Below are 16,256 nucleotides of genomic sequence, written 5' to 3' on the forward strand. Positions count from 1 at the left end.
AGCAACGAAGTCATAAAACACGTTTCGAACAATCTTTTGACACTTTGTTCTACTTTTGTTTGGTTTTGAACTGATAAAGTTTTCTTTATTGGTAAGATAATGGTGATTAGATGTCAACTTTAACAATTTTTCTGTGCCGTAAGAAGTCGAAAGTAATATTTTCTACCCTAGGCAAAATAATAGTTGCGATTAAGGCAAGTATGTATTAGGATGGACAACTAATGATGGCAATGAAGCAACTTTACACGGCCAGCAATATTTTTATAACAACTACAGTTCTTTGTTCTACTTCCCAAAGCATGTGAAAACTCCCAATATTTAGCTTGTAAACACAGCGTCTATATGCGTAAAATGCACTGCCATGTCATTTGAATTCTAGTCAGGACCAGAATTCATTTGTCAATGGTAACAATCCAGTCTTTATATGTACAGGCTGAGTTGACAAGCTGAATACTGTGTATCTAAACATGGGAGTAGAACAAGAAACTATGGTTGACATTAGAATGAAAATAGTGAAAAGCATTGTCAAAAGTTACAGCTACTTGCTGCAAATCGTTGAATCCCGCGTTTGAAAGTTTTATATATCAACTTTTCTCGAAACGGCTTTGTTATTCTCTTTCGATAATGTTTATTTTGTTGGGTTCGATTCGAAGGGGTTTTACTTTATAAGGTTATAGACACAATTCACTTGTTTTTTTAAAAAAAAGTAAAGGTGACTCATCAGGCAATCTAAGTCACAGATCTCTGTGACAACATATGTTAAGCAAGGCGCGCGCTTTTCCTTCATCCCTTCAGCTGAAGAAGAACTGGCAACACGTCTATTATCGGCACCTTGGACAAAGGCACATTTACGCTTTGTCATTTCAAAACACTTTATCCAATCGGAAAGTTTTTAAGCTTTACAAAGGAATTACCAAAATAGAGGTTTATCACCGTTCTGAACAATCGAACGAAATTGATGTAAACACTTTGCACAAATGCACATACATAGCTGACTTTGCCTGTCAGATCGGTCAAAGACGTACTACTAACGTTACGACATGCACCATCCGTGCACCAACAGTTGTTTTGGAAACGATAGAAATAATATTTTAACTAGTGACATACATTAAGGATTTTTAATAACTTTTTTCCTTCCTGTTCAAATTTATCGCTCTTGACGTAAACTCTGTCATAATTTGATCACACTTTTCAAACCTCTAGGCTCTGATGCCTTTTTCAAAAGGCGAAACAAATAACGGATGTATGAAGTATCGAAGACCATCACCATTCAAATCAGAAGCGCCATCTCAGTGGAATGATGAAATTGCTCTTTGAAGTTACTTGTCGAACCATTCCCATGCTCTATGAATTGACATGTGAGAATTTTAATATTATCGAGATCTGGAGGGACAGAACTTGGTAAATACAATGTGGTAGAACCCACACAGTAAATATCCCATAATACTTCCTTCAAAGGGTTTTATAAAACACGCAAATCATCTCAGTATTGCACAGTCAGAAGGGAAAGGTTACACTAACACAATCTTTTAACACTAATCAAACCCAAAGCTTCATTATTCCGTGTAATGCGAAAATAAAATCTCCAACCGTACTTACAATAAGATTGTTGTTGTTTTTTTGTACATGGGGATTTCAGCTAAAAGCGCGTTAAAGTTCATTCTATTACCTTCAACCATTTTCACTCCGCTCGCTATCGGTCGTAAAGGATAATAAAACACGCGCGTCAAGAATCCAAGGGCGGGAATCCCAATTAGAGATCACTTGCGAACGAGTAACATCGCAACGGCCGTGATGAAAACAAAAGTGCACGGTCAGAAAATTGCGTTCTGTCAACGAGGTTTTAGTTAGAAATCAGTACGAACGGCACATTTTAGGTTTCCCAGCAGGCAAGGGTCATGTTGTAAATGATTCCCTAGTGCGTGTATTGGCATATGGATGGACTGAGTAATACGTAAATTCAAGGAGCGTTTTAAAAACGGTGTAACCACGAAACGGGGAATTTGCACACCGACCGTTCATAGCATCGTGGAATTCACTGTCAGACGAGGTGAACCGAGTATCTAATCGACTAAATTTGAAAAGTCTTGCAATATGTTGTCGACTGTGTACGTTGAAAGTGAATTTAAATGTAGACCATAGTTTAATGGAAGGTTGGGCTCTGCGCTGTCGGCAATTTTAGAACTGCTATACTGTAAGCCTAAATGAACAGCTCAATTACGACACGAACGCACAAACGTGCTGTGAGTAGTACGTGTTCATTTCACCAATACTTTAAGGTAGAATTGGTTTAGTAAGTTGTTCGCCACCACTATTATCTACTTTATCAAATCGTAGCTTGTACAATGACTCTGTGACATTATCGCACGTCCGATATGCCATTAAATGCAAAAAATTGGAAAATCGGCTGGGGAAAGAGCGAGGTACGAGTAAATGAACGTGCCTTGCATTATTGACCTACCATTCCTTTGCCAAATCCCATCGCCTGAACTTCACTTTTAGAGAAACGTTACAAAACTGAAAATAGTGCGGTTGAACTGAAAATAGTGCGTTGGAAAGTCAACTCAGTAGGACTACTAAGGAAAGTGCAAATGGTAAGAAACTATTATGGATATGCCATCGCTTTTTAAAACACCTTAATACCATGAAATTGAGGTCACTCAATAACTGGAAAGTTAATAAAGAAAGAAAAAATCCTGTAAACTGTAATTTCTCGAAATAATAAAAACACCGAGATGAGAACGTGGGAAAAATTCTTCATTGACGATCAGACGGGTGACCGTCAAGATACGAATTGAACTTCTGTATATGGCATTGTTTACAACTTTAAGCGACTTTTCAGTTAATACTCATTACACATTGATGTATAAGTATCGATGACTGCTTCCCATGAACATACGGAGCACTTGAGTTTGTACAGACCAATCCCGAATACTTTTGGCTTCGACATTTCAAAATTTACAATAGCTGGCGAATAGGGTCAATCCAGGGTCTATCCAGGGACCAAGTGTAACCGGGAAGGCCCTTTTTCATTCCCACCAGCTGATAGTGAGAGCACTACAGATAAATGAAGATAATTTCTGCAATTCGTGTTTTATCCAAAAGTAGTTGAGTGCAGAAGGCATCATTGCACAGGAGATGGATACAAACCGTCTGCTCTTAACGAATTTTGCATGCGACGACTCTAAACGTAGAAACATGGTGTTTGACGAAGTATCTGGCAGGGCAACGTACAAGACGGGCAAGTGAATTCAATGTACGACGACTCTGCAAGGAGTTACCGGAGACTCAGCTCCTTGGTTTCAACTACGTCACGTACAGTAGAACTGAAATTGCTTATGCGACGTTAAAATGACTACGTATTTTTAAGAAGCACAAATCAGTAAAGTGCAACTTTCTGGATGAAAAAAATGCTTAATGTAGGCAGTATTTTAATAGTTGTTTTACAACATGGGGACGGCTAATAGCAGATTGAAGTAGAACTGAAACGGGTAGTTTTCGATATGTTTAATTTTCCGGAAGTGTTCAATGGGGATCGCACATTCAACTGTAAAATATCCCCGCACCACATAACTGTCATAATTTTGATATTTTCAGTTGCCCATCGTTGCCGAGTGCTGTACATGATCAGCCCCATGGGTGAAGTAAAATAAGACACCGATGTCCGTATATCACTCAATTGTTTCTCATAAGGGTTCTTGCATTCTTGATATTCAATAATTTTTATTGGTAATTGTTATTGCGTGTATCGCGCTCATTGGTCAGGGTCTTACTAGAATATGAAACACCCAGTCGCAATCGGGTGATTTGACTCTGCCTTACAACCGCGGAAGCTGCGTGGCGTAGGGATAACTCCGTTGGTTTGCAATGCGGCTGAATACCAATTAAGTCGTTGTGTCGCTGTGCACAGTCACGGCTGACATGACTGGCTACTGCGGCGTGATCTCAGTTCAGGAGTTTCACTGGTCAGTTGAGGTGTGTGCACGGCCAAGTTGACGATTCCTCGGAGACAGCGCTGGCTTGTCAGGATTTTCCCATTGCCTATCGACGGAATTGCATTCTAATGAACAATGTTGCTTCGTGACATCTTTCCCCCGTTGATTTTCCCTTACATTACTTTAATTACCTGCGCATTTCAGTCCATCTTCCCGTACGGTGTCCACACATCTTCCACGGAAACGTGCGGGCAAGTGATGGCACGCAAGTGTCATGGCGAAGAGAGCTCCAAATTCTGCAGAAGACTGAATGTCTCAGGGAAGTTGGTCGCCCTCGGTATGCACTGCTCCATGTCGACCGAAAGTGAAGTGTGCATGCCATCGTGTGAGGATTCTATCTCTGAGTTGCTTCAACTGAGTTTCGGATACAGGATTCTAAAATGTGATTGTTCGGACCCAGGAACTTTCTTCCAGTACACCGAAAGATGTGTAGAGGGACTGTCGCACATTGAGGTGTGCGGACACGTGCTTGACGATTGGTGCCAGGAAGCCCTGGACGAATGCACCGCCAACGCGGAATGTTCGGCCGCTAAACAACAGTTTGAACATAATTGTACCGAGTGCTCGCCTGAGTGCGACCGTAGCCTCGAACGTCTTTACCGCGCCAAGACGTCAGACAGATTGCTATGTGACTGCGATTACCTGTTCAACGCCAGCAACGGGGAAATGTGTGACACCAGTCGACAAAAGATGCTGCACTTTTGTGATGTTGGCTTACCCGAAACCAGCAATTCTCCAACCTCATCCATCACAGACACGGAGCGGTATGGCCCTTCGGGGGCGGAAAACAGTCCCGCCGATCAAGATACGACGCAACAGACGTCGGAGGTGAAGAAAGATCCCCGGGCGGCAACGACGTCGTCGGTTGCTGTGAAAGATGACAAAAACGGATCCCATGGTTTGCATCCTTTGAAAACCGTCATTCTCACTGTGGCGACCGTTATCCACGTCGTGACTCGATTAATGTTTCAAGCCCCAGTTTAGCACTTCGTCATAAAGGGGGTCAGTGAGATCAGCGAATGGTCTCTTCTACTCTTAAGCGGTTTTGTCGACATTGTTCAGAGACGGTCGTATTTTGAACATGTACGTGTCAGTGAAGAGGACGTGCTTATTGACAGAGGTGCAAAACGGGGGAGGAGATTATTTATTCGGATCGCCCTGTGATCGCTAACCTTGAGGACGGCGAACCCATCGCGAAGTTCACGCGCATTTGAAAAATCCTGCGAATTTGAACTAAGAAGTGTCGACATGCGAGCATGGATGCCACTTTAGACACCAGCAAGCACCACTACGAACATTTAGATCGTATCTATGTAAGGCGAGGACACCGGTACATTCCAACTCCATCAACGGCAATTTTTCTTTTCGTAATAGACAATTTTGTCAACACGAGCACCATCTCAGCCGTTACCCAGGAAGATAAATACGGAGGTGTTGAATTTTTTTCGAATCACACAGAATGTTGATTCGCTGCGCTAACACCTTGTAGTGTACAGTGAAAGGTCTAAATGACGATCGTCGATAAATAAGCGGCAGAGAACATTATTTTCTTCTGTAGAATTTCAAGTGATGCACATGTAACAGCAAGTACGGTGAAGTGTATGATTAACTGTCACTGGCAGCGGCGAGACTGATTATCACAGAGCACCAGTAATCGAACTCGATAGCGAATTGATGATAGAGAACGCCTGCGGACGGTGCTGTATTGGATGTATCTGAAAAAAGTGTGTCTTTAGGTAGCAATCATAATTTAGATAGTCCACCTTCATCAGAAAACCGTCAGTGTGGCTTTGGGAATGTGGACCAGTACGTATGGGTGTTGGCCATAGTTGTCTACTAGTTAGCTGCGGTCGGTGATATCACGCCACGACATTCAACGTGTATAGGTGAAATAAGCAAACGTGTATAAAACGATGTAACTCACAGTGTGTATCGCTGAACACCGCAAGGACAGTGTATCATGATCAGAGACCGGTGAAATTTACCATGCAGATCGTGTGGTTTAAATTTCGACCCTACTTACAAATATTTTCATTCAATTAGCGTAAAATGTTAGTTTCTCGCACACATTTTTCGTGCAGTTGTGCGCAGCAAATTTTCTATTCCTGTTGGATACCTGATGCATAATTTTTTGATTCGGTTAAATAATTGTAGAGACACAAGCCAACCATTTATTCGCTTAAGAGCATAGCATGTGCTGATGTGCATTAAGTGTTAATATAATGTATATGATAAACATTATGCGATAGTATTTATGCAGACACGACGAGAGGAGTTTGTGAAGACTATTTCAATGAAGCGTCAGTATGTGTTGGCAAAGCCGTATAATGCCGGACAATTTGCAAGTTACACTATATTGACAGTGTATGTTCAAGAATTTTCTTCTGGAAAGCTGGCCTGTAAGTTCACCGCGGAAACGACATTTGCCGGAGATGTCGGTGAGAAGTGTCCTCTTCTGCTATTTTTTTTCAGGTTATTGTTGATATTAAATTCGTCTGTCGTTTTTAGTACAAGAATTTAAACATAATTGTATTGTGCCTTTACTTTATCATTATTCTAGTTTGTTTAAGTCTTTTTTTGTGAGTTGTGGTATTGTTCTGTCAAAGGACCTATGTATGCACACGGGTATCCTTGTCTGGATTCGATGACAGATAAGATATTCAATCTCGATGTTTAACCTGCTTGCCTTTGAGTTCTAATCCACTAAACTTCACAGACTGAAGAAAAAAATGGTTCTTCAACTTGCAAACCCTCACATTGGCTTTTACTAGTCTGATTTTCCAACAAACTTTGTCTCGCAGATATATCATTATTTAATCGGCATTTTGATCAATGAGGGACCATTTTGTCTTCAAGTTCAGTCTGTGAAGTTTAGTCGATTGGAACTATTCAGTCGCACAAAATAAACGCAGTGCGCATTTTCTTCAAATGGTCACGCACATTAAATGATGAATGTAAACTAACACATGTAAATCTGCTCACCTACTCGGGCCTACTAAGTATGCTCTCAGCTTATTTGAAACGAAGCGAAATATTGGTCATTCGAAAGAATAAGCACCAGCATTTATCTAATTCTGTCTTTGAACTATTGCTGTGCGTTCTGCGACAAGTAAATACGAGAGAGAGAGAGAGAGAGAGAGAGAGAGAGAGAGAGAGAGAGAGAGAGAGAGAGAGACTTTTAGGGGACCATTGTCTCTCTTCTGGGTAATTACCGAGTGAAAAACAAAATCAAAGACATTGTTTGGATCTGAAATCCCTGAACTTCCAATGAGATTTGTAATTGTTTTTCACTGTGTAGAGCTCTGCACAGAGATTTCATCGAGCTCTTCAACGTAAAAAGCACTATAATTCATACAGCAAGCGGCAGGGCGATGTGCCGCTCTCATCAACGCTTGATCGTTTCTTTGACGGCATGAACGCTTAAATTGACGTGCGGCAGTTCTTAATACACCGCAGTAGGCCACCCTGAAATCATTCATTCACCGAGCCCACCCTGGAAAAGGTCAGAACGTTAATTTACCTGGAACGCGGGCAAGTATGCCTTAATTGGTCTTATGCCCAACATTATTACAAATGTACTATCTCAGCCATTTGCGTGAATGCATACGTGGATGACGTACAGCCCTGGTCGCTTCGTGCCGTCAAACGTATTAATTTCTCTCGCAACGGAGCTCCGATAAACCCTACACGTCATTCATGGTGACAAGTATGGTCACCGCTAGTTCATCGGGATTCTCTTTTGTCACTACCTGCCATCTGTAAAGCTCTAAGTACATAATTTCTATCTTGCAAGCTTAAATCCCCTGTTCGTTTGAACTTACACATAATACAACTGTCGGGACCTAGGAACCGTCATCGCCGTAACATTTCGTTGTATGGAATTCAATAAACTGCCAGTAAAAATGGCGTGCCCTAAGGACATTCAGTGTTTACGCCTGAATAGATCTATTTTAGAGAGAGAGAGAGAGAGAGAGAGAGAGAGAGAGAGAGAGAGAGAGAGAGAGAGAGAGAGAGAGAGAGAGAGAGAGAGAGAGAGAGAGAGAGAGAGAGAGAGAGACCTATATACTAAAGAAGAAAGATGGTAAAAGTGTGAACACAGAGAAGCAAACGACGAAAAAGATGGAGAATTACTGAAACACAAATGGAGATGTGGATAGAGCTAGTAAATGGCAGCATGACCTGCTAAGCGCTTTGATACTTTGATTTACTGTTTTTTTGGTTTTCCGTCAAAATCGATGACTGCACGAGTATTGCAGTCTGTGAACATGAAGAAAGCGTGTGTACATTGACCATTTGAGAGCCATTTTGCTCAGCCCTTAACATGTTTGCCTTTGTCATAAGAGGATTACTTGCCGTAAGTGGGAGCTCTGAGGCGAGCTGTAAAGTCGCAGCGAGTTGAATAGACGAGAGCATGCCATGACCAGGAAAGAACTTCGATCAATAATCCAATATTCAATCAATCAAAGTTAACACGATCGACCACGTCATTTATATCAAAATGAATGACTACGTCATTTATATTCAAATGAACTAATATCCGACATTTTCGCTCGAGTCTTCAAATGTTAACGAGCTCTATCCACCACGGCCGTTTGGAAATTAGATCAGGTCAAGTTAATTTACTGTGCTTCTCGTTACATGATTCATCGAATTATGGTTAGCTCAATTATTATAATAATTTCGCTTTTATCTCTATTATCATGAGTGCAGTGACATGTAATATGCAGAGATACATATCAGATAAATGTTTTAAACGACGGGCAATAGGACTTTTTATTTGTTTATCAATTCTGTAACGTAGTGAAATGCGTCTTGATTTGATAATTGGGTCTTTTTATTTCCGTTTTATTTTATCGGCTCTTCAGCTATCTGATACAAATACACGCCCCACAACCTCGCACGAAGACAATGTTTCTATTGGAAAGGCGCTATATGAGTCACAAGAAACGAAATGCATTAGAGAACATAGATTGGACCATAGATTCAAACTTGAACAGGTGATGATAGTAAAGTTATAAGCTTGATTTTAAGTTGACGCTTCGATTTGATCAGATATAAAGAGTTGGCTTTTAAACGAGGCTGTTCCGTGCGGCGAATTCAAACGAGCTGGCTGGTCGTCAGGGACTTATCAGTGGGATAAAGATCGTATCGTCCTGGATCAGGACACGATCGGATAAACGGTTGGTTTTTGGGACGTCGAGACACGGACTAATTGAGAAAACTAAAGCAGCTATATGGTTTGGAAAGTAAGTTTAGAAGAACTGCCATTAATTGGTCTATGTGTGTATGTTAGTGCCGAAGTTTGCCCCTTCAGCTTACGAACAGTTACATCGCGTCAGCTAGCGCTAATACTAGGGTCATTTAAACTAATGGCGCATATGCACAGCCCCGGATGAGACCATCTGAAGTGTGTTCACCGAGTGTTTAACACGGCAGTCCTCGATCCCCTGTCCTCGCATTACTGCTTGTTGATATTGCTTGTTGACTTTTTGTCATGTGTTCAGCGAATCCATTTTTCCGGCGACATTAAGCTGATAAAAAAAGCCCCGCCCCTTTTAGCAATATGACATTTGGTAATTCCTGCGATAAACTTGGTTTGAAGTCTAATTAATCTGATTTACGGCAAGTATTGAACGCAGTGACGATGTTTCGCGAGCGTAGATGGGAGGATTACGGGCATTTAGTAGCTCACAGTTCGTCACATAGACATACTCTCTTTCCAAAGTGAAGAAACTATACGGATAAAGGCAAAACAGACGGATACCGGGAAGCTCATTTTAAGTCTTTTAAAATTGCCACAATACCTATAAACCTGCATTGGAGACAAACAAAAACTTATTCATTGCGACATCTGATTCCCTGATATTCGTCCAGGGATAATTAGGCAGTTACTATGGTGACACCTGCCCTTCATTGACTCGAGAGACGTTTTTTATGCAACCGTGTTACAATATGTAAAATCACTGTAAAATTGGACCGTTATGTTTCCCACTTCAAGCGTTGGCACTGTTCAAAAAAGCGACACGAAGTATTGCAATCTGAAGTGGCTCGGACTGTGAGGGTTAATTAAGGGGTATATTCGCTGAAATTTACCTCTCCGCGGGAAACGCCAGCCAATGTAATTTACACCGCCAGCTATGTGTCAACCGATATAAATTGTTTTCCAAACGCTTACTTGTGAGATGGTCCTGCGCTTGTTTTATCGGTGACTTTCGTGGCAGCACAGAAGGAAATCTGAACACAAAGTACCCGCCAATCATCAAACGTTATTTTTTCCTTACATCTGACATCTGTCATGAAATTCCGTTGTACATCACGAAATTCCGTTAGGACCACCAAACTTAATTTTTCTTTCGATATCCACATCTGTCATGTCCATTCCGTTGTGGATCATTACATCCCATATTGACCGCCAACTGTCTCGCCAGTCCCTTGTTTTCAACTTCAGGACATTAAACATACCTTAGCGGGCCAGAGAATATTGCATCGACTGCCAATCATTATTTCGTTCATCGCTGTGAAAAACATATGCCTCGTGAAACCCAGTGCAAAATGCCCAATACGGTCAGTGCTGGCCAGGCCAACACTTTACTTACTCAAATGATGTCTCATAGAGTCAACCAAGCCAACCTTGACCTCTCTCCTTCTATGCATCGTTTCACAGACCGGCCTTTGCTAGTGTTATTCTATTCTGTCAAACTACAGGTAATATTATTCGGACACATTGCACCGAAGGCCATGTTTTCATCACGTGAGATTATACCAACTCACACCATATTATTAGATAACATCGCGTCACATCACACAACATCACCCTGGAGTGACTTCACCAGTTCGCTGGTATCTGGGTATGATAATAATATACATGATGTGGCGTGATACGATGTGATGTGACATGTGATGTGGTGTGAGGCGAGATGACGGGACGTGATATGATGTGATGTGACGTGACGTGACGTGACGTGACGTGACATAATGTAATGACGTGTAATATGATGTGATGTGATGTGATGTGATGTGATGTGATGTGATGTGATGTAATGTGATGTAATGTGATGTGATGATGCGACGTGATACGGTGTCATGTGACATGTAATGTGGTGTGAGGCGAGATGACGTGACACGTGATATGATATGATGTGACGTGACGTGCGTGACGTGACTTGACACAATATGATGAGGTATAATGTGATGTGATGTGATGTGATGTGATGTGATGTGATGTGATGTGATGTGATGTGATGTGATGTGATGTGATGTGATGATGCGACGTGATACGGTGCCATGTGACATGTAATGTGGTGTGAGGCGAGGTAACGCGATGTGATATGACATGATGTGATGCGATGTCATGTGGTGTAATATGACGTGGTGTGATGTAATGCGATGTGATATGACACGATGTAATGTAATGTAATGTGATGTGATATGACATGATGTGTGCGATGTAATGTGATGTGATATGACACGATGTGATGCGATGTAATATAGGCGTAATGCAATATGATATGACACGATGTTATATAATGTAATGTGATGTGATATGACATGTTGTGATGTAATGTAATGTGATGTGGTGTGATGTGATATTACATGATGTGATGTAATGTAATGTAATGTGATATGACATTACATGATGTGATGCGATGAGGTGTAATTCTATGCGATGCGATGAAATTCGATGTGAAGTGATGTAATGTGATGTGTTATGATGTGATAAGATACGCTGTGATATGATATTGATATGACATCATACAAATACGATTACCGTACATTACAATATACTGTATACACATCAGACTGGTTTTAATAAATAGATAGATAGGTCACACTAAGTCATCAAATCGCGAATCACAACGCGCTCAACGGAACTCGATAAGATGCAAACAGCTCATTATAATACATAGTATGATGGCGAAAGAAAACACCGGTCAGAGATTATGAATCAAATATTATTTCATTTATAAGTTTTGTCTCCTTTCGTCCGTTGTGTCATCGATTACGATATGACGCAAATGTAAATTTCATCTGCACATTTTTCCGAAACGGAAAGACAAGAAGATCTGAAGAAATATTTCATTTCGCAAAGATTAATGAAACAGAATTTAAGACGTTACGATGTGTCTATAAGACTTACTGATAACTGTGAAGACAGATGGTGATAGAAAGGATATTGAAGTCATTTGATAGGCTGACACTGTCCAGATTTCTTCCTCTGACGTCAAAAGTATACAAGATAATGCGAAGCGCATCGTAAGATTCAATTTTCCAGATTGTCGGTGTAATGCTTTAAGCAGACTGCATCGTTAAAGAAGCACCGCCAAGAGAGTCGAATACGGTATGAAGTTGAGGAATGTTCCACTCATTAAATGGTTCCTCATTGTGACAGCGTCTTTCGATGCAACTCCGATGAGAGCTGGATCACGCCGGCTAATATCGCTAGATAAATCAGCCCCCCCCCCCCTTCCTCCCAATCAATCATCGGACAAGTGTTATGATTTACTTGCAGAAAAAATGTGTATTGCAAACCTAAACTGCTAGTTGAAAAGTTGCAAGTTCAAACAAATAATTCGTTTGCATTTTTCACTGAGGAAATATTTTTAGGCCTTTATTCTTTAAATAAGCGTGAAGAAAATTTTAGTCAATCGACCGCTAATCAAAACAGTAAAGTAATAAACAAAATGTGACTTGTTGGATTGGATAAGACTTGCCAGTTGCCACGGACTACATCGGTAAGCTAGACTTCATTTGTGGTAAGAACAGACCAGAGTCACATGCATTTGGTTTGATACAAAAATGGAGGTTTTGATTGATTCATTTATAATCCTATCGAAGTCCTGCCATGCAAAGTAACAGCAATTTTCACCACACACACGTGTTATTCTGTCGTATCTCTAATGGAGTCAAATGATCTCTGATGCTATTTCAATTGAAGAAGGCTGCACGATTGTAAAGTTTATCGGTTGCTTGGTGCTGGTAACGAGATCTCCATCTATCTCCATCAGTTCAATTAAATAACATCAACAAACAACACTAGTGCTGCTTCTGTTGCACTCACTTTCCTTCTATACAAAACAAAGATTGTCTCCTTTCCTTCTATACATGGATTTTATTACAAAAACCATATCATCACCATCACCACTGACTGTACCTACACCACCACAACCACCATCACCATTATCATCGCCATGACCATCATCATTATCATCCCCACCATCGTCATCACCACGACCACCACTAATACCACCACTACCACCATCATTATCATATCACTACCACCACCACCACCACCACCATCATCATCATCATCATCATCATCATCATCATCATCATCATCATCATCATCATCATCATCATCATCATCATCACCATCATCATCATCATCATCATCATCATCATCATCATCATCATTATCATCATCAATGCCAACACCACCACCATCATTATCATCATCATCATCATCATCATCACCACCACTATCCTTATCATCATCATCACCTTCATTACCACCACTATCACCTTCGTCATGATCATCACCACCACCGCCACCACCACTACCATTATCATCATCAGCATCATCATCACCTCCATCATAATCATCATCACCACTACCACAATCAGCATCATCATCGTCATCATTGTCATCATCATCACCGCCACCACCGCCATCACTGTCCTTGTTCTCGCCATCTCTTGCAACAAACCGTAAACATGCCGAAAATCGACATTCGTATTGTTGCGTGAAAAAGTGAATAGCATAGATGAGAATAAAAGTAAAGACTCCCGTTTTCCTTCATGACAATTTAATGTAATCCATGTACATTTATGCAGTTGAAGTTTAAAGCAGAAATTTTGCTAATCTATTGAAAGATTTTGAATATCAAAGGCATTGTAGAGAAATTGAAAATCACGGATCACTCCTAGGATGTTTATAGTCAATGGGAAGGCGATATTTGCACGTTTTAGAGAAATGTTTGCAGGCTTATAGACTTTGCAGTGATAATCTGGCGGAGTGCGATGTCAAATGACTCCCCTAAGACAAAGTAGCGGTATGTAACACCCTAATCCAGACCTGAGATATTCCTACCCAATTAGTGAATTAAATCACGTCTGGAGATCACTTTCTGTGTCCAAATCACCGGAAATTAGCACAACAACACGCCGTCACAGCCAGGGGGCAAAAACGGAAAAAGTTTTTCTTCGGGGCGGCGAACGTGTGTGTAGTGAGTTCTCTGACGGCAGCCAGACAACCGAACGATAATATATCACAATTCTGTACCAGTTCATGGTTTGTCAACAATTCTATCGCATGTTTGGTATTTGCATTTCACTGGCTTTCGCTCACGAAGCAGACCGATTTCTTTTTCCTCCGCTGGAGTCATACATCATGACACAAAATACGGTACTCAGTCAGTTGCTATGGTTACGCAGAGATCCATCACGAGTAAATTCCTATCGCTGCAGGTACCTACACTTTCTGACGACTGCCTCAAAGAAATTCGAAATTCAACGCTGGAAAGTCTTTTCCTACCTTTGCAGAGAGTTTTATACAGAGAATAACAAGTCGCTTTAGTTTCCGTTTTGATTATTAAGCATTTACTCATCAATCAAGAAATAAACCAATCAGTGTCAGTTTTATGCATCCACAATACAGGCAATTTGAATATTGACCCCGAAAATGCTTAAATTAAAACATCGCAGAACACACAGAACGCATCAATAGAACAACTGCGTGAATTAAAATGGCAAATCTATCTTCTTCAAGTTTTGCTTAAAGAGTATACTTTTGAAGAGCAGAGCAGATAATACAGAAATTGGCATCACCATGCGAGATATACGGATGAAGACCGAAGTCTTTTAAATGCCAGATACTTCAGTCACTATCAGGTCATTCCATCTACTTTCTGAAAGAGGATCCATCATAAACATCCGGGGGAAAAACATATAGACCTGTTCACCGTGTACACCGATGTCAATAAATGGAACTACTAAAAGATCTTTCTTTTTTAAAGTCACACCCTTTACACGTCCAGGTTGCTTAAAGCTCCATTCACCGTATCATTGGAGGTACTTTCCGATAGTTTTTGTTCTGTCTGCAAACAACTGTCTTAGTTCTAGTCCCGATATCCTGTCACAATGACCTATTTTTATCCTGTTAACACAGGCAGTATGCATCTAGTGTCCCATGTTATCGTTGGCAGCTGGATATTATATATATATATATATATATTATATATATATATATATATATATATATATATATATATATATATATATATATATATATGTGTGTGTGTGCGTGTGTGTGCATATATGTATATACTTTATATATACTTTATATATATATATATATATATATATATATATATATATATATATATATATATATATATATATATATATAATCTGATGAAGGTGCGTCTTCGCTGGAAATACATAGTGCTCGATGAAGTCCCGCAGAGCGGTTTAGAGTTTATAGTTAAGTAATAATGGTGAAGTTGTTATGTTGTGAGTTAATATATATATGAGAGAGAGAGAGAGAGAGAGAGAGAGAGAGAGAGAGAGAGAGAAATACCGTTTACAGTGTGATCAGTCTCACCATGCAGCAACGGCTATTGATGAAGAAGAAATTTTGCGACCGATGTTATTTTCAACTAAAATATCGTCCTGCCACCTACTTCCACAGCAAACATGTACGGCGGCTTTAACTGAGAGGAGGAAAGAACAACGCCGATGATGAGGTGACCTTTCAAACAATACTATGCTCGTACCGCACCGCAAATTAAATCTAAACTTATTGTATATGAACGGGTGGACGTAACATGAAATCTATTACAGTTGCAAGAAGAAGTACGGCAGCTAATCGAAACCACACGTATATCTCCACCCTTTCGTTGGAACCATAGTCAGAAACAGATGTAACGATACATACTTCAACCAATTTCCGTTACTAGAATGTGCCTCACTTAAACATCTGTCGCTACGTTCAGTTTGCTGTTTGCTTGACTCAAGCAATGACAATGGAAAACCACACGGACAGTCGGTATTTTTATATGTTTTCAGAGGTAATTTTATGATGTCAGAGAGTCTTTGACATCTGTTTGTCGCTATTCACTATTGTTTCGACAGTGATCTCAAGTCCAAATGACCACGCAACCATTGACAGTTCAACCGGGTACCTTTGCGTGCACACAGAAGGCTGTGAAAGTCGTGAATATGGACGGGGTCCATTATCAGCGGGAGATGTATCTCAAGATATGA

General features: G+C 40.5%; 1 protein-coding gene across 1 annotated transcript; it reads right to left on the reverse strand.

The window, feature by feature from the left end:
- Positions 1–10,795: 10,795 nt before the first annotated feature.
- LOC139120956 (secreted acidic protein 2-like) lies at positions 10,796–14,381 on the reverse strand. The gene is made up of 3 exons (XM_070685545.1): positions 14,341–14,381; positions 13,428–13,687; positions 10,796–10,839 (listed from the first exon to the last, which is right to left on the reverse strand). The coding sequence occupies exons 1-3, from the start codon at positions 14,379–14,381 to the stop codon at positions 10,796–10,798; spliced, it is 345 nt and encodes a 114-aa protein (XP_070541646.1).
- Positions 14,382–16,256: the final 1,875 nt, after the last annotated feature.

Source organism: Ptychodera flava, chromosome 21, assembly GCF_041260155.1.
Source record: "Ptychodera flava strain L36383 chromosome 21, AS_Pfla_20210202, whole genome shotgun sequence".
NCBI lineage: Eukaryota > Metazoa > Hemichordata > Enteropneusta > Ptychoderidae > Ptychodera > Ptychodera flava.